The following is a 27,827-nucleotide window of genomic DNA, read 5'->3' on the forward strand; positions in this document are numbered from 1 at the left end:
ACATAAGCACATATGGGTGCAAAAAATGTTTAGCCAGGTAAACTTGTTTGTACAGGTATTGGCAGGTATCAAAGACAAATTATGAAGCAGGCGGGAGGGGATATGGCAACAAAAGTATTTAAAACAGGAATGATCTCACCAATTGCCATAGATGAAGTAGGTGAAGCCCACAATTCACTGGAGTGGAAAAGTCCATGTATCAGCGATGTCGGGAGACAATGCCCTGTCAATCCCTGAGGGGCTATTCATAAACCTACAATCCCAAGCTCCCACCCTTACAAGGGCAGTCCACAGCTACCCCTGGACAATATCATGCCCTGCACTCTCCCTATTGGAATGGCCCGACGCGTTTCTTCGTAGGCCGATTCATCAGGGGACTTGCCTGCCTGGGAGATAAAGTGCATGAGTGCTTAGAAAAAAGGACATAAGGACCTGCCACCCTCCATGTAACACTGAGGAGAGTAGAAGCAATCACTTGGTCCACTTAAATAGTATACTGGCGGGCATAATTAACCTATCACATGCTAAACACTAGGGTTGAGCGACCTTGACTTTTTTAGGGTCGAGCCGGGTTTCGCGAAACCCGACTATCTCAAAAGTCGAGTCGAGTGAAATCGGCCGATTATGGCGAAAAGTCGAGGATCGACCGAAACACGAAACCCAATGCAAAGCCAATGGGATTTTTTTTTTCTCTCTCTCTCTCTCTCTCTCTCTCTCTCTCTCTCTCTCTCTCTCTCTCCCCCCTCCGTCCGTCCCTGAACTGAAAAGCTGGTGTTACACATTGCAAATCGCTACAGTGCACAAGCGACAACATGGCGATAGGTCTTAGGGGCGTGGACGCCTATGTCATCACTCTGCCCACGCCCCTTCATTGGCTGAAAAAAAGCGCGTCATACGAAACGCGACTTTGGCGCGAAAGTCGTGTACCGCATGGCCGACCCCACACAGGGATCGGGTCGGGTTTCATGAAACCCGACTTTGCCAAAAGTCGGCGACTTTTGAAAATGAACGATCCGTTTCGCTCAACCCTACTAAACACAGATCATATGATAAGTAAAAGTGAGTAAATGCTATGTGCAGCGATATTAGTGGCTAAACCCATCGGCGGAAAAGAGACAAAAGACAATCAAAAGACCGCAAGTTATTGCAGTCACAAAATACCTGTACGATCATGCTAATGAATCTGAACGCCATAGATCCGATGAGGGAACACGAGGACAGCGCTTCCGGTGATGGCGGAAGTCAGTGTTCCTAGGATACCAGGACGCAAAAGCGCGCCGAGACCTAGAAACTTCCTGTTATGACGGAAGTGACGATTACTAGGACGCCTCGGCGTTACTATAGCAGTGAAGTGCCTCCTACTCAAAGGGATCGCCGAATAGGCGTAATGAATATGGCGAAGATAGCTAGTGTAACCTATCCGGGCACAAGCACCACGCCAAAACAATGATGACCGTAGAGGTTAGGTGCTAAGAAAACGCGACCATTGAGGTCAAAAAACACTAAGATGCTAAAAAAACGCGCGAGAGCGTCACCATTAATTAATTATGGATGTTTTCTCTGATAGGGCCTGCCTTGTTCTCTTTTTTGATAGCCAGGTGGCCAGTTTATATTTTATATGCCCTTTTGTAAATCCTTCCTTGTCGCCCCCTTTTTGTTTTTTTTCGTTACTTGTATAAGTATTGTTTGTTATCATCACTACCCCCTAGTTATCTTTTATGTGGGGTTATTAACGTGAGTTAGTCTGTAGTCTCCAGTGGGGGGTCTTTTTTGATTACGTGGTCCCTTTTTGATATGGTATGGGAATCACACACATATATAATAATTTTTTCCAAAAAGATTTATTTTCATCCTCTATGCCCACCGATATTGGGTTGTTGTGAAGGAGACTATAATGCTGTTGTGTCACTTGATGGTCTTAGTAACCAGCGCACATTGGTTTAGCTCTAGTCTGTGAGACAAAATTCATGACTTGGCCACGGCGCTTTAGCGTTCCATTTTATATTGCGTAGCGGTGGCGTTCTAGCATCTTAGTGATCATGGTGGTGACGTTTTAGCGTCTCAGTGTCCTACATGGGACACAGATTCTGACGCAACGCGGTAGCGTCGCTATGTAATGGTGACGCTCTCGCGCGTTTTTTAGCATCTTAGTGTTTTTTGACCTCCATGATCGCGTTTTCTTAGCACATAACCTCTACGGTCATCATTGTTTTGGCGCGGGGCTTGTGCCCGGATAGGTTACACTAGCTATCTTTGCCATATTTCTTACGCCTATTCGGCGATCCCTTTGAGTAGGAGGCACTTCGCTGCTATAGTAACGCCGCAGCGTCCTAGTAATCGTCACTTCCGTCATAACAGGAAGTTTCTAGGTCTCGGCGCGCTTTTGCGTCCTGGTATCCTAGGAACACTGACTTTCGCCATCACCGGAAGCGCTGTCCTCGTGTTCCCTCATCGGATCTATGGCGTTCAGATTCATTAGCATGATCGTACAGGTATTTTGTGACTGCAATAACTTGCGGTCTTTTGATTGTCTTTTGTCTCTTTTCCGCCGATGGGTTTAGCCACTAATATCGCTGCACATAGCATTTACTCACTTTTACTTATCACATGATCTGTGTTTAGCATGTGATAGGTTAATTATGCCCGCCAGTATACTATTTAAGTGGACCAAGTGATTGCTTCCACTCTCCTCAGTGTTACATGGAGGGTGGCAGGTCCTTATGTCCTTTTTTCTAAGCACTCATGCACTTTATCTCCCAGGCAGGCAAGTCCCCTGATGAATCGGCCTGCGAAGAAACGCGTCGGGACATTCCAATAGGGAGAGTGCAAGGCATGATATTGTCCAGGGGTAGCTGTGGACTGCCCTTGTAAGGGCGGGAGCTTGGGATTGTAGGTTTATGAATAGCCCCTCAGGGATTGACAGGGCATTGTCTCCCGACATCGCTGATACATGTGTTATGATAAGGTAATTCAGTACCACAATGGACATAGAGGTCAGAGCACATACAGTGACCTGACAATAACCCAAAAACATAGAACGAGCTCTGAGACGTGGGAACTCTGCTGACCGCAATCCCTAATCCTCTCCAACCACACTAGAGGCAGCCGTGGATTGCGCCTAACGCTCCCTATGAAACTCGGCACAGCCTGAGAAACTAGCTAGCCTGAAGATAGAAAATAAGCCTACCTTGCCTCAGAGAAATACCCCAAAGGAAAAGGCAGCCCCCACATATAATGACTGTGAGTTAAGATGAAAAGACAAACGTAGAGATGAAATAGATTTAGCAAAGTGAGGCCCGACTTTCTGAACAGAGCGAGGATAGGAAAGGTAACTTTGCGGTCAACACAAAACCCTACAAAAACCACGCAAAGGGGGCAAAAAGACCCTCCGTACCGAACTAACGGCACGGAGGTACACCCTCTGCGTCCCAGAGCTTCCAGCAAGCAGGAAAAAACAAATAGACAAGCTGGACAGAAAAAAACAGCAAACAAAATAGCAAAGCAGAACTTAGCTATGCAGAGCAGCAGGCCACAGGAACGATCCAGGAGGAAACAGGTCCAATACTAGAACATTGACTGGAGGCCAGGATCAAAGCACTAGGTGGAGTTAAATAGAGCAGCACCTAACGACTTCACCACATCACCTGAGGAAGGAAACTCAGAAGCCGCAGTACCACTTTCCTCCACCAACGGAAGCTCACAGAGAGAATCAGCCGAAGTACCACTTGTGACCACAGGAGGGAGCTCTGCCACAGAATTCACAACATACATGGACTTTTCCACTCCAGTGAATTGTGGGCTTCACCTACTTCATCTATGGCAATTGGTGAGATCGATCCTGTTTTAAATACTTTTGTTGTTGCATGATGTCCACTTTTGTTGCCATATCCCCTCCCGCCTGCTTTATAATTTGTCTTTGATACCTGCCAATACCTGTACAAACAAGTTTACCTGGCTAAACATTTTTTGCACCCATATGTGCTTATGTTAATAACTAGAGGTATCTTGGTAGCGTGGGACAGCACACCGTATGTGTTACGGCTGTTCTCATGAACACTCTATTTTGGTATCACCCATAAATGATGTTTTATCATACAGGCTACACCATTTAGTACCAGTTTATCTTTTTGGGGTGACATTATTTGTTTTTTGTCGTCGTAAATATTTTTACCTCGTATACATTAAAGGTTATGTTTTAATTCCTACTACAGCTATGCTCCTTTTGAAGTCTTGAAACAAATCAATGCAGTCCTGTACAAATTGAAATTGCCTGCTTCTTTATGTGTGCCTAACTCTTTCCATGTTTCCCTCCTCAAACCAGTAGTTTTGAGCTCCTTCTTTAAGGACCCAGGTTCCACTCCTGATCCCGTCAGTGAGGAGGATGTATTTGAGGTAGACAATTGTTGTGAATTCTGTGATCGAACTCCCTCCTGTGGTCATGAATGGTACTTCGGCGCGTTCCGTCCATGGACTCCCTCTGGTGGCTGTGAGTGGAGCTGCTGCTTCTGAGGTTCCTTCCACAGGTGACGTAGTTTATTCTTTGGCTGGCTGCTCTATTTAACTCCACTCAGATCGTTACTCCATGCCAGCTGTCAATGTTCTTGTACTGGTTCAGTTGCTCTTGGATCTTTCTGGTGACCTGTCTACTCCAGCAGAAGCTAAGTCCCTGCTAGTTAATTATTTGTTCATTGTTTCCTTGTCCAGCTTGCTATCATGATTTTGCCTTGCTAGCTGGAAGCTCTGGGATGCAGAGTGGCACCTCCGCACCGTGAGTCGGTGCGGAGGTCTTTTTTGCACACTCTGCGTGGTCTTTTTGTAGTTTTTTGTGCTGACCGCAAAGATACCTTTCCTATCCTCAGTCTGTTTAGTAAGTCTGGCCTCCCTTTGCTGAAACCTGTTTCATTTCTGTGTTTGTGACTTTCATCTTAACTCACAGTCAATATATATGGGGGCTGCCTTTTCCTTTGGGGAATTTCTCTGAGGCAAGGTAGGCTTTATTTTCTATCTTTAGGGCTAGTTAGCTCTTAGGCTGTGAAGAGGCGTCTAGGCAGTGTTAGGTACGCTCCACGGCTATTTCTAGTTGTGTGATAGGATTAGGGGTTGCGGTCAGCAGAGCTCCCACTTCTCAGAGCTTGTCCTGTGTGAGTTTAACCATCAGGTCGTTCCGGGTGCTCCTAACCACCAGGTCCACAACAGACAATATCTTGGCCACTAAGAAAGTAAGGGGTAAGACCTATTTTTTGATGGATTGCAGGGGCTTTGGTACCGAAGAGAGGTCATAGGAGCCTAAAGAGAACATCCAGGCCCCTGTCCTACTGAAAAGATTCTACGCAGGCTTGTAAAAGAGGGGGCATAAAGAGGGGAAACTGTTACACCCGGTCCTGGTTCCGTACCTTCGCGGGGTCCCTAAGGGGACTTCCACTCTGTGCTGTTCCCACGCCATCCTGCCGCAGCCTCTGCTTCCTCTCTTTCCCCTGCTTCCTGGCGCGCGGCAAGCAGGTTCCCGGGTACAGTGCTTACGTCGCACGCCCGAGCCCCCTTGTCTCTTAAAGATGCAGCGTGCATTTTTCAAAAGTACTTCTGACCAATGGTGTGTTAGGTTTTACTATTTCTAGCCTCTCTGCCATAGGGAGGGTGCCGGAGCAACAAGTATCCTTTGTTGCTAGCTTCTGATTTCTGCTAATGTGTGCTTAAGCTTCTGAAGTGTCCTGCCAGTGCACCACTTACACTGTCTCCGCAGACTGTCAGCTACTTGTTATCTGGCTATCCTGGATGATGTCCGTTCTGTCTACGTCAGTTCTGTCATGTCCCACCATTCAGCCATCCGTACCTCTGGACAATGCTAGTACCACCTGTGCCAGCTCCTACCCATACACCCGGAATACCCGCTGGTCAGTTCCACGACATCTGTTAGCCCTGCTACTCCATCTGTCCCACTGGGACAGCTGCCATGTGTCCGGGGTCTAACTGGAGGTAGCACCCGTGTCCCCCAGGCATTCTATTCTGACCCTGTTCGAGGGGACTTACCACGGGTGTCTGGGGCTCACGTACGCCCCCTTCGGAGCCCCCTGGACCGTGGTCCCGAGGTTCCACAGAAATATCAATAAAAAACTAATGTGAACTTCACCATCTGTTCCTCTACTTCCATTCATTACAAAAGCATAGGAAGTTGACAGTCCATTCAAAGCCAGTTGATTCTAGGATCACAACCTGGCCTCATCTTACAGCGTCAGTTACTACACCTGTGGCACGGACACAGAGAGGAGGTAACGACAAGCGTAGGAAGATGACAGTTCATTCAGGTACAAGTCCGGTTGAGCCAAGAGTCACAACCTGGCTTCTCTGAACATTTCCATGGAGCCAGGCAACTGGAGGGTCCCAATCCTGGCTTTCTACAAATGTATCCATGGTTCAGCAATGGTCAATGGATCAGATCTGTATTCTTCCAACCAGGGCCGAAACCTCCTACTTAATTATTTCATCTATTTGCATAGTTTTTCCCTCTCTTTTGAAGTCAACAAATCGGCTCCATAACAAAATACATAGTTATCATATCAGCAAACATCACTAGTCATCAAAGAAAAGCACACTATGTTATATAAAATATCAGTTAGCAAGTCAATATTAAAGGCTTATGCAAGCAAAAGTATAGATAACAGCCTATTGTTCTTGGTTTGCTAAAAATAGTCATCTGGGTAATTAAGATACAATGCAATGTCTTCACATTGCTCCCCCACCTTAATTAGCCATACGTGATAGGATTCCGATAATCCTTCACTTATCAGGGATAGTCCACAACATGTCTTTAAGCAAAGTCATGAATGTAATAGTTCTCACCATTATGACACAAACCTTTCTATCATCCAGTTTCCTCAGAGCATATTCCATGTCCTCCTTGCGAAAATAAACTCCACACATAATTGATGAGAAACAACTGGTATCCACTGAGTCCACACATGGCGTGTTCCGCATTCTGTAGTTCCTAGATTAAATACCATTCAATATGGTGAAGCTGGCACAGCTCCTGTAGTTTTCGTTTCTTGTTGAGGATATACCTCCACTCTGGTCTTCTTTCCAAGGCTGAGTTGGTGGGGTTGGACATAGTGTCATCCAAAACCTGCTGTACATGTCTCAATGGTCTGCTGGGTCTGTCTTTATGCTTTCCTGGCTGTGGAGCCCTGGACGGTGTGTGAGAATACCAGTAGCCTGCAGCTCCCCTAGTTCTGCCAGGCTGAGTAGGATCACACTGCTGCCACCATAATGTGGAGACCTGGGTACGGTAGCCAGAGCCGCATGGACCAGGGATCGTCCCGCCGAATGCCTGCTCTCCCATTAATGTAGGTATAATGCTACTCAGGCAACACACGGTGGGGGTAAAACAGCGTGACAATGCTTTATCGAATCACAAAACAGGCAGATAACACATAGAACAGTCCCAGCACAGCACCCAAGATGGTGCACAATACAGAGTCTCACCCTTCTGCTGACTCCCCCACCTGTGGCATGCACACAGAGTGGAGGTAACGACAAGCATAAGAAGATAACAGTCCATTCAGTCCATACAAGGCCAGTTGATCCGAGGATCACAACCTGGCTTAATCTTCCAGGGTTAATTACTACACGTGTGGTATGCACACAGAGAGGAGGTAACGGCAAGCATAGAAAGATGACAGTCCATTCAGGTAGTAGGCCCATTAACCAAAGAGTTGCAACCTGGCTTCTCCGAACATCTCCATGGAGCCAGGCGACCGGCGGGTCTCAATTCTGGCTTTCTCCCAATGTATCCATGGTTCAGCGATGGTCAATGAAGCAGATCTGATTTCTTCCAACCAGGGCCGAATACCCCTACTGGATAATTTAATCTATTTGTATAGTTTTTCCCTCTCTGCTTTCGAAGTCAACAAACTGGCTCCATAGCACAATCAGCATATCAACAAACATCACTAGTCATCAAAGATAAAAGCATACTATGTTATATAAAATAGCAGCTTACAAGTCAATATTACAGGCATGCACAAACAAAAGTATAGATAACAGCCTATTCTTTATTTGCTAAAAATAATCGTCTGGGTAATTAAGCTACAATGCCATGTCAGTGCAGCGCCCCAGAGACCTGGTCGTTGCAGTATGGCACTCTGCCGCTAAGGAGAGTGGCGGTACGTCTGATGGCACTAAAGAGTTCTCCTGACCAGGTATCACCAGAACACATTACACTTCACACTCCGGCCACTAGGGGGAGAAAAAGGCTTTATTTATTGGGCCACTCCTCACACTGGTAAAACTAGGGGCTGGGGAGGAAGTTAGTCAGAAGCTGACTGGGTTGGAACCAGGCAACATCCCGTGGCAGGGGGTGTTGCAGGGAGAAGGCACAGGGGGGTCCCTGTCAGGCGTGGGAACCTGGCAGGTGCCTAGCGAACAGAACGTAACGGAACCGCGCCTGCACACCTTGCGGCGGTATCTTAAGAGAGAGATACGAAGGGAAGAATATTGTGGAACAGTGTAAACGAGATCAGCACAAAGGAGAGCCAGTAAGAGTCGTGCCGAGAGAGAGAGGCAACATCTTACTGAGGCGCGTAGTCGGTGGCCGGATCACCGTAGGAGTAACTGACTTCAGGCCTTACTTCAAATTCCGCTGGACAGTCAATTATAGGTTGGCTGTCTACCTTCTACACCTACGAAGACATAGGGGGCAACATTGGGAGAGGGGCGTCTCTAGGGTCCCGGAAGACCTCCAAGCCTTCCCGTCATACGGGTGGCGTCCTAGCCATATTATACCTGGGGGACGTTAGAAACTAGTAACATCTGGAACCAAAGAACGAGAGAGAGAAAGAAAGCTGTAGAGAATGAACGAACGAGAACAGCAGTTGTGAGGACTATTCCGAATGCTCAGCAGGGTAGGACTACAACACACAGGCGCTATTGGTAGGCAACGATATCCATCTGCGAGGGAATCTCTGGATGTGCCCATCGGACCGGCCGGTCTCTGATAGCCCGGTTGAACGTGCTCTGGACTGAGGATATTGAAGCCTTCAGTAAAGAGGTAAAGAGACTGCAACCTTGTGTCCTCATTATTGACTGCACCCCCCACACCATCGCCATCCACCTTACTGGGAAGCCCTGGGGACATACTTCACCTGTGGGAAGTTATACCATCCAGCTGCCATTCCATCACCCCAGCGGACCCCACAGCAGCGTCGGTCACCCTGACCGAACACCACAGGTGGCATCACGAACCTCTGACAGACTGTACTATCACCTTTATTGGATGCCCCTTAGCAGGGTCACGACCGGGTCCAGCCACCGTGACAACCCCAGAACCGAGCAGAAAGGACCGGTACCAAGTGACCTGTGGTCCTCTGGGGGCGATCCAACTTCACAGCACATTTTGCCGAATTTTCACCCAAAATTTGATTTGCGGCGAATAAATTTGTGTGGATTTCAAGAGATGAGATGAGAGATGAGAAAGAGAGAAACTCACTGATCATAAGGGCTTACACTTTATAGGCAAGAGAGGACCCTGCTGACCATAAGAGTTTACACTTTACAAGTGAGAGAGAGACAGGACCCTGCTGACTATGAGAGCCTACGCTCTACAGAAAAATTAGATTTACCTAGGGACTCTGGAGATGGAAGACGAGTCTGCCGTAGAAACTGTGCTCCACTGTTAACCACTGAGTTCTGATGGCCAAGGTACTGGCCTTTAGAGCTTCATGACATTATGGGGAAACCCGCACGGCAATGTAAAATAACACTTGCCGGCTCTTTGATGCTTCAATACTGTGTGAAATTGTGCTGGGAAAGATTTTTGCCTGCCCTTTGATGCTTCAGCAATGTGGGAAATTGTGCTGGGAAAGATTTTTTGTTTCTTGAACTGCGAATTGAATCTCCAAATGTCTGCTCATCTTTATCTGCAAGTAATGTGTGTTGATTCACTCAAGGTTCTTTTCAGTTTCTTATTTTAATATTTCACAGTTAAATCAGGAGGATAATGGAGACAATGTGAGTTTGTCATTAGTTAATGAGTATTAATGGCATGAATATTTATGTGTGTGCGGTGTTGTGAGTAGGGTGACAAATCTTAACAGGGAAGGAAAGAAGGTTGTTTTTAGAGAGTGGGAGAGGTGAGCGCGTTAAGTCATACTTTGACTCTGGAAGAAACCAGGTCTGATGTATTCCTGTCTTCATTTGTAGAAGACTTAGTAAATAAAGTGATCTCCATGATCAGAGAGGGAATGCCACTAAAGAGAAAATGCAAAAATCAGGTTGCAAAGAGAGCCAGAATAATAATAATAGTAATAATAATAATTTTATTTCTATAGCGCCAACATATTCCACAGCACTTTACATTTTAGAGGGAACTTGTACATACAAGAGACATTACAGCATAACAATAAACACATAGGCCTCTTTGACACTTCAGTTGTTTGGCGTCAGTCTAAAACCGCCATTTTCCTCAAATAACGGATCCGTCATTTTTTTTTGACGGATCCGCTATTTTCCCTTAGACTTGCATTAGTGACGGATTGTGACGGATGGTCGTCCGTTCCATCTGCCACGCGACGGATCCGTCGAAATTTGGCGGACGTTGTCTGGACATAGACGGACATTGAAACGTTTTTTGTCAACGCCAAAATGGCGGATCGCGACGGATCCATCGCGACCGCCATTCCATAGAATGGCCACCTATGGGCGACGGATCCGTCGCGACCGTCATTTCGGCGGATCCGTCGCTCCAATCCGCTTTTTCAATTGCGCATGCTTCAAAAAGTAGATACTTTTCCCAGACAACCCCCAAGTAACGGATCCGTCAAAAAAACGGATCCGTTAGAACCGTTTTCTCAACAATTGTGACGGATCCGTTGATCCGTCACTATGTCGGAAGTGACTGACGCCAAACAACTGAAGTGTGAAAGAAGCCATAGATCAAAACAGATACCAAGAGGAATGAGGGCCCTGCTCGCAATCTTACAATCTATGAGGAAAAAGGGGAGACATGAAAGGTGGATGGTAACAATTGCTTTCGTTGTTGTAAGAATCGGGTGTTTATGTAATGCTGCATGAACCGGTTATTGGCCTAAGTATGTAACAGTACAGACACAGAGGGCTAATAAATGGATAAAGCATGTGAGAACATGATGCGAAGAACCTGGTTATGGTAAACATTTTGAATGGGCAACACAGGGATAGTAAGTTTAATGGGTTGAGGCGGTAGGTCAGTCTGAACAAATGCGTTTTTAGGGCACGCTTAAAACTCTGTGGATTGGGGATTAATCGTATTCCTGGGTAGTGCATTCCAAAGAATTGGCGCAGCACATGAAACGTCTTGGAGACAGGAGTGGGATGTTCTGATTATTGAGGATGTTGTTAACCTCAGTTCATTAGCAGAAAGCAGGGCACCGGTAGGGTGGTAGGCTGAAACGAGGGAGGAGATGTAGGGTGGTGCTGATCCATGGAGTGCTTTGTGGGTGAAGGTAATAAGTTTGTACTGGATTCTCCAGTGGATGGGTAACCAGTGTAATGACTGGCACAAGGTAGAGACGTTGGAATAACGATTGGTGAGGAATATGATCCTGGCTGCAGCATTCAAGACAGATTGGAGATGGGAGAGTTTGGTAAGAGGGAAACTGATTACATAGTAACATAGTTATTAAGGTTGAAGGAAGACTTTAAGTCCATCTAGTTCAACCCATAGCCTAACCTAACATGCCCTAACATGTTGATCCAGAGGAAGGCAAAAAAAACCATGTGGCAAAGAGTAAGCTCCACATTGGGGAAAAAAATTCCTTCCCGACTCCACATATGGCAATCAGACTAGTTCCCTGGATCAACGCCCTATCAAGGAATCTAATATATATAACCTGTTACATTATACTTTTCAAGAACGGCATCCAGTCCCCTCTCAAATTTAAGTAATGAATCACTCATTACACCATCATACGTCGGAGAGTTCCATAGTCTCACTGATCTTACAGTAAAGAATCCGCATCTGTTATTATGCTTAAACCTTCTTTCCTCCAGACGTAGAGGATGCCCTGTTGTCCCTGTCTCAGGTCTATGATTAAAAAGATCATCAGAAAGGTCTTTGTATTGTCCCCTCATATATTTATACATTAAAATAAGATCACCCCTTAGCCTTCGTTTTTCCAAACAAAATAGCCCCAAGTGTAGTAACCTATCTTGGTATTGCAGACCCACCAGTCCTCTATTAACCTTGGTCGCTCTTCTCTGCACCCACTCTAGTTCAGCTATGTCTTTCTTATACACCGGAGACCAGAACTGTACACAGTATTCTAAGTGTGGTTGAACTAGTGACTTGTATAGAGGTAAAATTATGTTCTCCTCATGATCATCTATGCCTCTTTTAATGCATCCCATTATTTTATTTGCCTTTGTAGCACCTGCCTGACACTGGCCACTAAATGTGAGTTTGTCATCCACCCATACACCCAGGTCTTCTTCATTGACGGTTTTGCCCAGAGTTTTAGAATTAAGCACATAGTTATACATCTTATTACTTCTACCCAAGTGCATGACCTTACATTTATCCCCATTAAAGCTCATTTGCCATTTGTCAGCCCAAGCTTCTAGTTTACATAAATCATCCTTTAATATAAAATTGTCCTCCTCTGTATTGATTACCCTGCAGAGTTTAGTGTCATCTGCAAATATTGAAATTCTGCTCTGTATGCTCCCTACAAGGTCATTAATAAATATGTTAAAAAGAAGAGGGCCCAATACTGACCCCTGTGGTACCCCACTGCTAACCGTGACCCAGTCCGAGTGTGCTCCATTAATAACCACCCTTTGTTTCCTATCCCTGAGCCAGCTCTCAACCCACTGACACATATTTTCCCCTATCCCCATTATTCTCATTTTATGTACCAACCTTTTGTGTGGCACCGTATCAAAAGTTTTTTAAATGTCCATATACACTACATCCACTGGGTTCCCTTGGTCCAGTCCGAAACTTACCTCTTCATAGAAATTGACCTGATTAGTCTGACAGGAACGGTCCCTAGTAAACCCATGTTGATATTGGTCATGAGGTTATTCCTCCTCAGATACTCCAGCATAGCATCCCTTAGAATGCCCTCCAGCATTTTACCCACAGTAGAGGTTAAGCTTACTGGCCTATAATTTCCGAGTTCAGTTTTTGTCCCCTTTTTGAATATTGGCACCACATTTGCTATACGCCAGTCCTGTGGTACAGACCCTGTTATTAAGGAGTCTTTAAAGATTAAAAATAATGGTCTATTCCTTCAGTACTTGGGGGTGTATCCCATCCGGGCCCGGAGATTTGTCAATTTTAGTGATTGTTAGACGCCCCCGTACTTCCTGATGGGTTAAGCAGGTGACGTTTAATGGGGAATTTTTGTTATCACTGATCATATTGTCTGCCATGGAATTTTCTTGTGTAAATAGTGATGAAAAAAAAGTCATTTAGCATATTGGCTTTTTCCTCATCCTCATCCACCATTTCACCCAGACTATTTTTAAGGGGGCCAATACTATCATTTTTTAGTTTCTTACTATTTAAAGTTATTTTAGTTAAATAATATTTTGGGATTATTTTTACTTTCTCTGGCAATGAGTCTCTCTGTCTCAATTTTTGCTGCCTTGATTTGCTTTTTACAGAATTTATTTAATTTTCTGTATTTATTTAATACATCATCACTACCCACTTCCTTTAATTCTCTAAATGCTTTCTTTTTGTCACTTATTGCGCCCCTTACAGCTCTATTTAGCCATATTGGTTTCCTCCTATTTCTAGTATGTTTATTCCCATACGGTATATACTGTGCACAGGTCCTATCCAGGATGCTAATAAACGTCTCCCATTTTCTTTGTGTACTAGTAGAGAATTACAATAGTCCAGACGAGAATGAATAAGAGAAACAGTGAGAGTTTTTGCAGAGTCGAAAGTAAGAAAAGTTCGAATTCTAGAAATGTTTTTGAGGTGTAGATAACAAGAGCGAGCTAGTGATCGGATGTGGGGGGGTGAATGAAAGCTCGGAATCAAGTATGACCCTAAGACAGCAGGTATGTTGCTGGGGAGTAATGGTGGAACCACACACGGAAATGACAATGTCATAGGTAGGTTAGTAGAGGGAGGAAACACAAGGAGTTCAGTTTTTGACAGGTTCAGTTTCAGATAGAGGGAGGACATGATGGAGTTGGATTGGAACCATTTTCAGGGACAATGAGTAGAAGAAGCTGATGGTGTGGACTTCAAAAGAGGGGAACATGATTTAGGGCATTGGATAAGTACCGTTTATACTCGTGTATAAGCCGAGTTTTTCAGCACATTTTTTGTGCAGAAAACTCCCCCCTCGGCTTATACACAGGTCAATTGTACCAGAAGCCGGTGGGGGAGGGGGAGTGGTGGGTGACAGAGGCAGGAGCCAGCAGCAGTGGGTAAAGCCTGTACCGCTGCTGTAATAGCGCACAGTGGCAGCCGATGCCGCCAGCTTCCAGCACACATCCTACTCACCTACTGGCGCACCCTCGCTGGCACTGCATCTCCTTCGTTCCGATGCCAGCAGCTCTTCGTGTGCCGAGCGATCATGTGGCCCCGCTCATTAAGGTAATGCATATGCACGCGTCTCCACTCCCATAGGCGTGGAGTGCATATTCATTACCTTAATGAGAGGGGCCACGTGATCGCTCAGCCGGAAGACAGAGCTGCTGGCGCTGGAACGAGATGCATCAGGGCAGCGCAGGAAGGTGAGTAGGATGTTTGTTGTTTACTAATATGAAACATGCTCTCCACAGTTCTGCACCGCCTTATATCTCCTCTCTCATCTCCGTCTATCGCCCTACACATGCCCTCCGTTCTACAAATGACCTAAGACTAACATCCCCCATAATCCGAACCTCGCACCTCCGTCTCCAAGACTTCTCTCGTGCTGCGCCAGCTCTCTGGAATGCACTTCCCCAGACGATCAGACTGATACCTAGTCCCGACCTATTCCAGCACGCTTTAAAAACCCATCTCTTCAAACAAGCCTACCACATTAACTACTCAGTAAACTAACTTTGTCCTGTTCCCTCCTTCCAAATATTATCTGCATGTGAATCTGCACCCTACTATTCATCTGTCTCCACACCCTCCATGCACATGATAACTGCACTTGATACTTGACTATTGCACTTAAACACACGGGCTGATGACCGGATCATGCAGCTTTATATGAAAATCCCTATTTATTATAATTGCCAGACCTGAAATAACAAGCACTTTTCACCTATTGTGTCCCCCCCATTTCCTTGTAGATTGTAAGCTTGTGAGCAGGGACCTCACCCCTAATGTCACTGTTTAAATTGTCCTAACTTGTACTGAATTTATTGTCTGTACATGTCCCCGCTTAATTGTAAAGTGCTGCGGAATTTGTTGGCGCTATATAAATAAAAATTATTATTATTATTATTATTAAAAAAAACATGCATACAAGAATAGGATAGCCATGCATACAACGACAGGGACCAGGGAGCCATGCATACGATGACAGGGACCAGGGAGCCATGTATACAATGACAGGGACAGGGGAGCCATGCATACCAGGATGGGAATGAGGGGACAATGCATACCTGGCTTATACTTAAGTCAATAAGCTTACCCAGTATTTCGTGGCAAAATTAGGTGCCTCGGTTTATACTCGGGTCGTCTTATACTTGACTATATACGGTAACTTGAAAAGCACACTGTGGTGAAAAAAGCAGACCAACACTTTCACCTTGTGTGCTCTCAGGTCTCATTGGGTATGAGAAAAGTGTGGCCATCCAGAGGAAGTAGCAACAGTGGCAGTGGTGTCCAAGTGTTAAATCCAGGTTTTAGTAAGAGCCAAAAGGTTATGAGAATATGAAAGAAAGAAAATGTGAATGCAGCGGAGTTTGTTTTACACTGACTGCGAATTTCAGAGGGTACAGTGCAAAAAGAGACAGGAGAAGTCCTGCAATCAATCATATAGGAGTTTTCCACTACTCACCACTGCTGAATCACTATATATCCCCATGTAAAATTACATCCGCCTATATTCACCTTTGGTCTAATTTAACTTGTTAACTAATTAATCAACTGACTTAAAAGGTTATTCAACCTTCATATGTGGATATTGTCAATTCACTGCAAATTAATGTTTTCAGCCATTCTTGAGATATTAATATTTTTTTATTTTTTTACAGCTCAATGCCTAGGATACCAACCACCATTACTGTCTTGCTTGAAAGCACTGCAATGGTGTGGATTAGGAGGTAATAGTATGCTCCAGCAATCCTGACCAGGTTTTAAACAGTGCTTACAAGCTCCATACAAAAGAGCATGTAAGCACTGAACATGATCTGCTGCACTATCAGCGGTGGTCGGTCACCAAAGTAACAAGCTGTAAACAAAAGAAAAGTGTTAACATCTTAAGAACGGCTGAAAATGTTAATAAGCCGCAAAATTGCTTGTGAAGTACTATCTGGCAACTTTCTTTCATGAAGATGGGAATAGCCCTTTAAAGCTTGTGGAGGCAAAAATATAGATAAACAAAGTTACATGCTAGATGGCCCATAAAAATGATCAGGATTGAGCAATACAATGGTGAGTTAGATACATTTAGAGAAATTGGGAACACAGATGCAGTAATATGGAAATACATCATTAATAGAAGGTTGAAGTTATGATAGTGATGATTTAGGTAGATGCCTGAAGAGAGGAGAAATGAGTGTTAGATTCATGCCATATTTTACTGCCAGGGCACTTTGACAAATAGGACACTTAGACAACGTTGCACTTGTGACCCCTATGAACGAGTTCAAATTTAACATTTTTATTGAATTGTGTATCAAGGTCCAGTACGGCCACGAAATCTTCATCCCATATTATAATGAGGCTGTTGATGTAGCGACCATATGACCTGTCCATCACTTCATTATCAGACATAGGAAAACACTGATATTCAAGCTAAGCAATATTAGCTAGGCACTTTGAGCGAGTAGATACTCCTTTATTCTGTAAATAAAATTAATAATCAAAAGAGAAAAAATATTCAGTAATAAATATTATATATACGTTGTGAAAAACAGAATAGCTACTATAGATATTTTGAAACCAAGCTAAAACCTGTACTTCCAAATCATGCATCATGGAACATGCAGCGAAGTGACATGCAATGTCTAGTAGCAAAGTTAAAATGTTTTATGTTTTTTTATGTACCCTGATATATTCTTAACAAGAGACTGTAATACATTATCCAATCAAGCACTAATGTTTGCATTTAAAGAACCTATGCCGACCACAATGGGCCACGTAGGTGAAAGGAAAAGCATGAAATATAGCTTTGGCACTGAATGAAAGACCGCTACAAAAGGGAAATCCGGAATCATCAAATGTGCTCGCTTTATATCTAAAATGCCACATCTGACTCTTCTGTCTACTATTAAAGTATGATTTTATACCATTCTGTAGAAATATTTGCTAACTTGCAAAATATGTTATGATCAGCCAGTGATTGTTAATTAGATGTTCTCTAAAGACCTCTATCTAGACTAGAAATAGACCCTCACTTACTTTGTTTCCATGTTTATATTGTAATGTTATCTTATCGTTCTCGTTGTTTATTTCCTTCCTGACTAGAAACAAATTCCAAATTTCATCAATTTCTGCAATTTTGATATCCAGTTGATTCCTGCTCTACATTGTTCTCCTTGCAATAATGTCTCTTAATGGTTAACGCTTGTGTAAACCTATTGAGTAGAGGAACAGAATAATTCCTTAGACAAAACATTTATTTGATCCATGGTTCATATGTTTATGAGATATTAACCGCTTTTTATGATTTTTCTTTATTCTCTGAGGAAGGTAGATTTTATGGTGCTTTTCGTTGGCTGCATTTCTCACCTGTGTATTGAAACTTAATACAAAAAAAAATCTTTATCAGTTCAATTTCCTCTATTCTCTGGTTCACCTGAAAGGGAATCTATCATGTCTCCTTCAGTAGAGCTGAAACTAACTTGTGATGTTTGTCAGTGTTTTCTAGTCATATGCTTTAATGTGGATCTAGGAGTTGATGTCTCCACAGTAATTTTAATCCTTGTGTATACTGTATCTGCTTCATATTCATCAGTACCTTATAAATTAACTTCTCTTGGGTTTCCATAATCGTTTCTTCTACTGTAATTCTGAATATACAATTGTTGGATACTATTTTGATCCTTAAATATTACAGTATATTATTTTTTTTTAATATATCAGTATTAGCTGTGTCTTAATTATTGCTTAAAGCTCTATTATATTTTTTTAATTGCTTTTATATAATGGTTTTAATGTTTATGCTTTCATGTGATGGCCTCCTATCAATAAGAAGCTTGCATTAATGCTTGGGCAATTGGAAGGATGTGACGTAATAAGTACTGCATGTATAGACTATAGCAGATGTAAAACTTGGATATGAAACACTATTCCGAAATGCGTCAGAGGTTTTACATACGGAAACAGTGTTAAACATTTTCTTATGTTTTTATTCATTTAGTTTGCAGATTCTTTTAACTTTAATCCTCACAAGTGGATGCTGGTCAACTTTGACTGCTCAGCATTTTGGTAAGTAGCAATAAGATAATTAAGAATGTAATATCTCTGTGACAATAATGTACAGTATTATAAAGTGCACGTGTCTAAAAAAAATGGAATACAAACGATACATTCAGGCAAATAATATCTTCCTAATTAACAATTGATTTCAGATAAATCAGTCTATAAGTACATTTACAGATTGGCTACATCTATTTTTCTCGATTCTTTCATTTGTCATCCAAAAATAAATGCAAACATGCAGTACCTTTGCAGAAATTTTAGATGCAACTTTTCAGCCTGTATTATTTTTACCCAAGTCAGGCTTAAATTGATATCTTTTAACAAAAAATATGAAATTAGGAAGTAATTTACATATATCGCCATACTAGTTATGTTTATGTGATTATGAGAGATGATTAGTGCCACTTTAAATACCCGTAGGCATGAGTTTTACACCACGTTTTTGGAAACTTATTTTGTAAGCAGAACAATAATTCCTGCTCCCCAAAAAATTGTTCTTATTGCATTTGTTTCATATGTAGATTTTCTGTAAATATCTTCTTAAAGGGGTTGTCCAGTAGTAGGAAAATACCTTCTCATACCCCACTCTTGGCCCCGATAAAATAAATCTTATACTCACCTCCCGTGCCAGCACTGTTTCCATGGTGTCGGTGCTCACTCTCCTCGGGGCTTTCATGCAGTTGTTGTGACACGTGACCCCGCCACCCAATAAGGGCTGACATCACTGTCCCCGTGTTTAAACAAATTAAACATGAAGAGGAAGCCAAGGATCAGTTGAAGCCTGGACTTTCTCTTCGTGTTCAATTTGTCTGAAGGCGGAGGCAGTGATGCCAGCTCTGATTGGGTATCAGGGTCACGTGTCACAACAACCGCATGGGAGCTACGGGGAGAGTGAGTGCCGATACCGTGGAAACGTCGCCAGCACGGGAGGTGAGTATCAGCTTTTTTATTTTATCGGGGCCAAGTGTGGGGTATGACAAGGAGTTGTCCAAGTAGTGGACAACTTCTTTAAATCAATAATGAATAAGAATTCTAGATATAATATTTATCAAAAGGTTTTTGGCCAGTTTCAATCCAATACCAGTTCTATTTATTTCTGAACATAATAAAAGAGGCTGTACACAAATGTTGGAGAAATTCTGAAGCCTGGCTATTATTCATGTTTCTCAGAACAAACATTGTCTGTTTGCTCTCTGGAAACAGAAACAAATGTGTTGTATTAGCCTCTGTTATGAAAAAAGCTTATTGACTCACTACAGTACCTGAATGTGCACTACACACAGACTGTTTAAACAGCAGACTTCCAATTCTATAATCACAATTTCTAAGAATATATTGCGCACATCAAGTGGGCCACGGTGGGACGACTGTACAATATGATATACAATGTAAAATGTAAAGTTTCTTTAGAGTAAAAATGTTAAATACTGTCTTTATGGCTTGTTAGGCAGGATTATTGGTTTGAGAAGTTACTAAACAGCAAACATTATTGTTTATTAGAAACAATAACCTGACAATCATTGTCTGGTGTGAGCACATATAGAGGACTGGGCAAGGTTGGGGAAATGGATTAGTGTAAAATAAAAATTATTATGGCATGCTACGCAAACTGCAATCTCTGTTCTGCTTTCCTAACTTTAAAATTTGGGAGGTATAGTCATAGTTATGAGAAAGCCATACTAAACACAGCTCATGGAAGAAGCCATCTTGAGATTGGCAGCTCAGTCTGCTGTTTTCTATTAGGACACAGCTCCAGATCCCATGTTTCTTGTTATCGGCAGTGTCATAGCTCACAGTCTTGTTGTTATTGCTCTGTCCATGTATCCAACAGCATAATAATTCAAAAAAGTGCTACATATCCCCTGAGCTGGTGTATCCAAGTATATCCTGTGCAATCCTCTGCTGCTTAGCCGGTGTACCTAAGTTGGTTGTATGGTGTTGTACTGTTATCTGATGCTGAAAAGCCTACTGTGCGTGATGTTGTCAAATTAGCTTTTGTAGCTAAGCCTATCGTGTTTTGCACTGTACTTATGCACCACTATATATAATCAAATTATAATTACTGCTACATATTATTTATATCTAAGCCTATGATTTTTGCTACAGCATTTCAGAGTATCACATACACAGCTACAATAATGCAAGCAGCTTCTAATTCATGCTGCCAATGGTTCAGACAGCGTGAATCTCCTGTCAGGTTCCATTTAATATTTTAATATGATTATGTCAATCTATAGGTAGTAGATTGTTAAAATAAATAAGTATATACTATGTTATATAAATCTCCTGTCAAGTTCCCTTTGGGCAACATTACCACATTGCATCTTCAATGAAGACCTCCCATAGTAGAGATACAGCAGCAATATCCATAGCGCCGCCACGTAACTCATTTCACACTTTACACTGCAATGGGTGAAAGTCACACTCACATCCGCACCATAAATTAACATGTTGCAAATCTTACACAAATACACACAGCTACACATCTTGACATGCTATTAGTGAGGATATTACAAGCTTTCTGAGGATTGTTCTGTCATGATGTTGTCACGCTTGGACACAGGTAAGTCTGGCGGATGACACAGCATGTAAATACGATGGGATGGAAAAGGGAGAAGGCACTAATGGTAGGGAGCGAGGGATGGGACACCTCCTGACACCAACCTGTGCCTGTCCCTAATCTCCCCGAATGCCCTATGCGGGTCCTTCCTCCCAACTCTGTCACATGCCTACTCCTTGACTGTCACCTCTATTGACCCCGACTAGTGTACTGGTCGGCAAGGATGCAAGCCTCACCACTGCAGATGGTAACACACAGGGGAAGAGACAAACACGGGACAGACAAAAAGGAAAATAGTCAGCTCAGGTTCTGCTGCTAAGCTCCCAAGCAGAGCAAATGAGAGAGCTCCACCCCCCCAAGCTGGTATGCATAGAAGAACTTTATAACCGATGATTAGCTAATGGGTAACATGACTATTTAAAGGTAACTTTGCGTGGCTACCAACCAACAACAGCTGACAAGCCAAAAGAACTGCCAGTGAGAGATTGACATTAACTCTTGCTGGAACAAAAAGAAAAAACATTTAATTTTCAGCAGACCCAGCGCTGCCATGAATCCCTTAAAGATTTATGAGGCTGAATGTACTTAAGCATGCAAATCATCAAAATCTGCTGCTGGAAGTTCCTTACGGATCTTGATATGCATGCCAAAGTATATTCATTGTGGCAGAACATTCCTCAGACAACTATTAATGACCTCACTGCTAGCATGTCAAGGTGTGTAAGTGCATACATTTCTGTGTGTGGTATTCATACTTGATACTGAATATATCAAGATGTTTTGAAAATTTTGCTTCCATTTTTTCAGCATTTGCGAATAATATTAATAATCAGATTGTAAGCTTGTGAGCTTTTGTTATTTTGTAATGTCTGTTATTGTCTGGACAAGTCCTCTCTGTAATGTAAAGTGCTGCGGAATATATTGGCGCTAAAAAAATGGCTGTATCCACCCCTCATGGTATTATTGTGAGTTTTCCCACAAGGACAACCTGTGACAATATCTTCATAAGGGACCATAACATGGGTACATGCTAAACACCTTTTAGATCCACCTTTTTTCATGCAATTGTATGGTGCCTGAGCAAAGTAGTCGTGGACGAGCTGATGCTTCTGCATGCTCAGGCACCTGTAGCGTGGCTAAAGGATGTCTAATCGATGGGAGATATGTGTCTTATAGATGGCTTGTTGCTGTGATGTAACCATGGCTACCTATATGTGTTTCAGGACCTGTGGTGATGTCACAACCACATGTCTGGTCATGTGATGGGTTCTGGGTGTGGTTAGACATATAAAAGAAAGCCTAATGCTTAACACAGGTAGGTATGTGTGGAGGTGAAACCCTCCTGAGTGTGTTACGGCTTCAGGACTGAGCCGGATGAACTGGACACTTGTTTTTCTTTACCTGAACCAAAGGCTATTTGTTTTCTGTTGTTTGCCACATGGTTTATGAAGTAATAAACCCAGTGAACTTTAAAGGAACACGTCTCCTGAGTGTCAGTCGTCGCAGCTGAGTGAGTGAAATCCCTACAATTGGTGGAGAATGCGGGCAGCGTTCCCAGCGGAGACGTGAGTTTATTTTGAATGTCCTGGGTCAAGGCTGTTGCAAGCCAGCAAGCATTGCCGGAGAAAATGGAGGACCTGCTGAAACAATTGGTCCAGATGCAGTCACAGCAGGAGAAAAGGCAGCAAGAGACCAACAGGCTGTTGATGCAGCAGATACAACAGAGCCAGCAGGAGCAACGGCAGCAGATGCAACAAAGCCAGCAGGAGCAACGGCAGCAGTTACAACAGAGCCAGCAGCAGATGCAGCAGAGCCAGCAGGAGCATCAGCAGCAGATGCAGCTTCTGGCAACAGCCATCCAGGGAAAGGCGAGCGCCCCAACCCCAGGTTTGGCTGATGACACCCACGTCCGGAAAACGGTAAGACGCGCATTGCAGAAAATGACTCCCGGGGATGATGTTGAGGCCTTCCTGACGGTGTTTGAGAGGGTCGCTGAGAGGGAAAAACTTCCGCCAGAGCAGTGGGCAGAGGTACTTGCGCCATACCTGACGGGAGAACCCCAGAAGGCGTACTATGATTTGACCTTGCAGGATGCCAAAGAGTATCACAAATTGAAAGCCGAGATTCTCGCACGTTTGGGGGTGACACTGACTGTCAGGGCACAGCGAGTTCACTCCTGGGGCTATCACCGGGACAAACCACCTCGTTCCCAAATGTTTGATCTGTTGCACCTGGTCCAGAAATGGCTGCAGCCAGAGTCCTCTGCGCCTGCACAGATGGTAGAACGGGTGATGATGGATCGGTTTGTCCATTCCCTCCCGAGGCCTATACAGTCTTGGGTTGCCCAGGGTGATCCCCAGAATGCCGACGAGCTGATCGGACTGGTTGAGAGATACCAAGGGTTGGAAGGCTCCTTCGGGAGGCAGCCCATGCCGTACTGGGGATCCCAGAAGGCAGCTGAGTCCCAAAAAGGGGTGGTGCGTCCAAGGTCACAAAGGGCGGGGGAGGTGGTGCCCAAGGTCCCCACGGGTGATATTATTTGTTGGAGGTGCCACAAGCCAGGACATATAGCTGCCCGTTGTTCCCAAACCACTGAGCAGATGGACTGCAGCATGGGACGCCGTTGTTCATACTATGCGTATCCAGCTTGCAGTGTGAACTCTCCGCCCAACGAGGGACCTCAAGCATGTCCCGTGAAGGTGAACGGTCAAGCAGTAACGGCACTGTTAGACTCGGGGAGCCTAGTGACCCTGGTGAGGGCCACTTTTCCTCTCCACCTGCTCCCGGGAAAGAAGGTCGGAGTGCGGTGCATACATGGTGATGCAAAGGACTACCCTGTGGCCAGTGTGAACATTGAAACGACATGTGGCACGGAGTCCCACATAGTTGGCGTCATTCAGGACTTGTTGCACCCTATAATTATTGGCCGGGATTTCTGTTTGTTTTGGGATTTGTGGGGGAAAGGTTCTGAGCTCCCTAGCAAGAGTAGGGAACCAGTGAACCCGGGAAGGGTGGTGCCACACCCAGAGTCAGACAGATTTCCTTTTTGTGTCCTGGCTGGAGATGAGGAGGAAGTGTCCCCTGCATCTGACATTCTGGAGTTAGAGGTATCCGGTGAAAATTTTGGGACTGCCCAACATAGGGACCCCACTCTGAGGGAAGCCTTTAATAATGTCACAGTTATTGACGGGGTGGTACAGGAGCCGGGGGCAGACACAAGATTTCCCCATTTTCTAATGAGCAGGGAGTTGTTGTACCGGGTCACGAAAATAAGGGAGGAGTTGGTAGAGCAGTTGATAGTGCCGCGTCCATATAGACGGAAGGTGTTGGACATGGCCCATTCACACATCTTGGGTGGACACCTAGGGGTGGAAAAAACGCAGGAACGGGTTGTGCAGAGGTTCTATTGGCCTGGGTGCCACCGGGAAATAGTGAACTATTGCAGGTCCTGCCCTACATGTCAGCTAACTGCTCCCACTCCTCATTTCCGGAACCCCCTTGTGCCACTGCCCATTATTGAGGTGCCATTCGAGAGAATTGCCATGGACTTGGTCGGTCCCTTAGTTAAATCAGCCCGGGGCCATCAGTATATATTAGTCATCCTGGACTACGCCACACGCTATCCTGAAGCAATTCCCTTGAGAAATTCTTCTTCAAAGAGTATAGCTCGCGAGTTGGTCCATGTCTTTTCCCGGACAGGTCTGCCGAAGGAGATCCTGACTGAGACTCCTTTCATGAGCAAGATGATGAGGGAACTATGCAAAGCCCTGAAAATCTCCCAGTTGAGGACCTCGGTGTACCATCCCCAGTCAGATGGCCTTGTTGAGAGATTTAACAAGACACTGAAGAGCATGCTGAGAAAAGCTATAGAGAAAGACGGTAGAGACTGGGATTGTCTCTTACCCTATTTGATGTTTTCCATTCGTGAAGTTCCACAGGCCTCCACAGGTTTCTCACCGTTTGAGCTTCTGTATGGCCGACATCCACGAGGACTCCTGGATATAGCCAAGGAAACCTGGGAAGCCGAAGTCACGCCCCACAGAAGCGTCATTGAGCATGTGGCCCTGATGCAGCAGAGGATTGCAAAGGTGATGCCTATCGTGAAAGAACACCTTCTCCAAGCACAAGAAGCTCAGGCCAGGGTCTACAACCGGTCTGCAAGAGTGAGGCAATTCAATCCGGGAGACTGAGTTCTTGTGTTAGTTCCGACAGTGGAAAGCAAGTTCCTGGCCAAATGGCAAGGGCCATGTGAGGTTGTCGAGAAACTTGGTGAAGTAAACTATAAAATTCACCAACCAGGAAGACGGAAACCATTCCAAGTATACCATGTCAACCTTATCAAGCCGTGGCAAGATAGAGAGCCGACAGTAACTCCATCGTTGTTAAGCAACCCAGAAGATGAGGTTGGAGCGGTTACTATAGCGGAGACGCTATCGGAGTCCCAGAAACAGCAATGCCGGGAGTTACTCCAGAAAAACAGGGACCTGTTTTCCGAGTTGCCTGGGTACACGAAGGTCATAGAGCATGAGGTCCTGACAGAGCCCCATGTGCGCGTGAACGTGAAGCCCTATAGAATTCCTGAGGCCCGTCGAGAAATAGTCTCCAAGGAAGTGGAGCGTATGTTGAAGCTTGGAGTCATTGAGGAATCCAAGAGCGGTTGGTCGAGCCCAATTGTCCTGGTCCCAAAACCTGATGGGGAGTGGAGATTTTGCAACGACTATAGGAAGTTGAATGAGGTCTCCAAGTTCGACGCATATCCCATGCCCCGAGTTGATGAGCTCATCGAAAGGCTTGGGCCCGCCAGGTACATAACCACCTTGGATTTGACGAAGGGGTATTGGCAGATCCCCATGGCACAGGAAGCCAAGGAGAAGACGGCATTTTCTACACCAGATGGATGCTTCCAGTATGTCCGGATGCCATTTGGCCTACAGGGAGCTCCGGCCACCTTCCAAAGGGCTATGGATAGAGTCCTTGCACCCCACAAGGCATACGCTGCTGCGTACCTAGCCCGGACTGGGAGAGTCATCTGGAGAAAGTCCAAGCGGTGTTTGATGCTATAAGAGAGGCTGGATTTACAATAAACCCGAAGAAGTGTGCATTGGGTAAAGAAGAAGCTAAGTACCTTGGATACATAGTGGGTCATGGAGAAATAAAACCCCAAATCAGTAAAGTGGAGGCAATTCAAACATGGCCAAAACCAGTTTCCAAGAAGCAAGTTAAAGCCTTCCTGGGAATTGTGGGATATTACAGGAGGTTCATCCCAAACTTCGCCACAATGGCGGCGCCTCTGACTGACCTGCTAAAAGGGACAAAATCAGTAATGGTTAAGTGGTCCGAAGAAACAGATTCAGCCTTCCAAGAAATGAAAGAGGCTTTATGTAAGCAACCCGTTCTGATGGCCCCAAACTTCAAGAAAGAGTTTATTCTTCAGACAGATGCCTCAGATGTTGGGGTGGGAGCAGTCCTTTCCCAAGAACTACATGGAGAGGAGCATCCTGTTCTCTATCTGAGTAGGAAGCTGTCCTTGTCTGAAAAGAACTACTCAGTCGTTGAAAAGGAGTGCTTGGCCATAAAATGGGCAGTCGACACATTACGGTACTATTTGCTGGGACGTAAATTTAGACTGATATCCGACCATGCCCCACTTAGGTGGATGAGGGAAGCGAAGGGTAGAAATGCTAGGGTCACCCGTTGGTTCTTAGCCCTGCAGGACTTCTGATTCCATGTGGAACATAGGGCCGGAAAGCTGCACGGTAATGCTGATGCCCTGTCAAGAATCCCTTGTCTAGTGGGAGAAAGTGCCAAGCCCCACGGCTTTAGGCAGAGGGGGGAGGTATGTAGCGTGGCTAAAGGATGTCTAATCGATGGGAGATATGTGTCTTATAGATGGCTTGTTGCTGTGATGTAACCATGGCTACCTATATGTGTTTCAGGACCTGTGGTGATGTCACAACCACATGTCTGGTCATGTGATGGGTTCTGGGTGTGGTTAGACATATAAAAGAAAGCCTAATGCTTAACACAGGTAGGTATGTGTGGAGGTGAAACCCTCCTGAGTGTGTTACGGCTTCAGGACTGAGCCGGATGAACTGGACACTTGTTTTTCTTTACCTGAACCAAAGGCTATTTGTTTTCTGTTGTTTGCCACATGGTTTATGAAGCAATAAACCCAGTGAACTTTAAAGGAACACGTCTCCTGAGTGTCAGCCGTCGCAGCTGAGTGAGTGAAATCCCTACACACCCTACAGTCAAAAGGTGTCCCAGTCTTAGTGTGCTGCTGTGTGTGGAGAACATCACACTTACTTGTGGTCCATAGGCCTCTGTTGTGAATTCGGTGGCTGAATTCACTCCTGTGGTCACAAGTGGTACTGCAGCTTCTGAGCTTCCTCCCTCAGGTGTTCTGGTGAGCTCGTTAACTGCTTTATTACTTAACTTCGCCTGATGCTGCTATCCTTGCTCCTTGTCAATGTTTCAGTGTTGGATCTGAGCTTCTCCTGATTGTTCCTGTGACCTGCTGCTCTGTATAGCTAAGTGCTTTTTGCTTTTTTTGTTGCTTTCTTTCCGTCCAGCTTGTCTTTTGTTTTGCTGGAAGCTCTGAGACGCAAAGGGTGTACCGCCGTGCCGTTAGTTCGGCACGGTGGTTTTTTTTTGCCCCCTTTGCGTGGTTTTGCTTTAGGGTTTTTTGTAGAC

General features: G+C 44.6%; 1 protein-coding gene across 3 annotated transcripts in view; it reads left to right on the forward strand.

Annotated features, from left to right (window-relative positions):
• Positions 1 to 27,827, forward strand: part of DDC (dopa decarboxylase) — a 313,463-nt gene that overhangs the window by 139,010 nt on the left and 146,626 nt on the right. For all 3 annotated transcript variants that reach the window (XM_069730344.1, XM_069730340.1, XM_069730343.1), the window contains one exon: positions 18,513 to 18,580. In XM_069730344.1, coding sequence (XP_069586445.1) covers positions 18,513 to 18,580 — 68 coding nt within the window. The remainder of the gene's footprint in view (positions 1 to 18,512; positions 18,581 to 27,827) is intronic.

Source organism: Ranitomeya imitator, chromosome 6, assembly GCF_032444005.1.
Source record: "Ranitomeya imitator isolate aRanImi1 chromosome 6, aRanImi1.pri, whole genome shotgun sequence".
Classification (NCBI taxonomy): domain Eukaryota; kingdom Metazoa; phylum Chordata; class Amphibia; order Anura; family Dendrobatidae; genus Ranitomeya; species Ranitomeya imitator.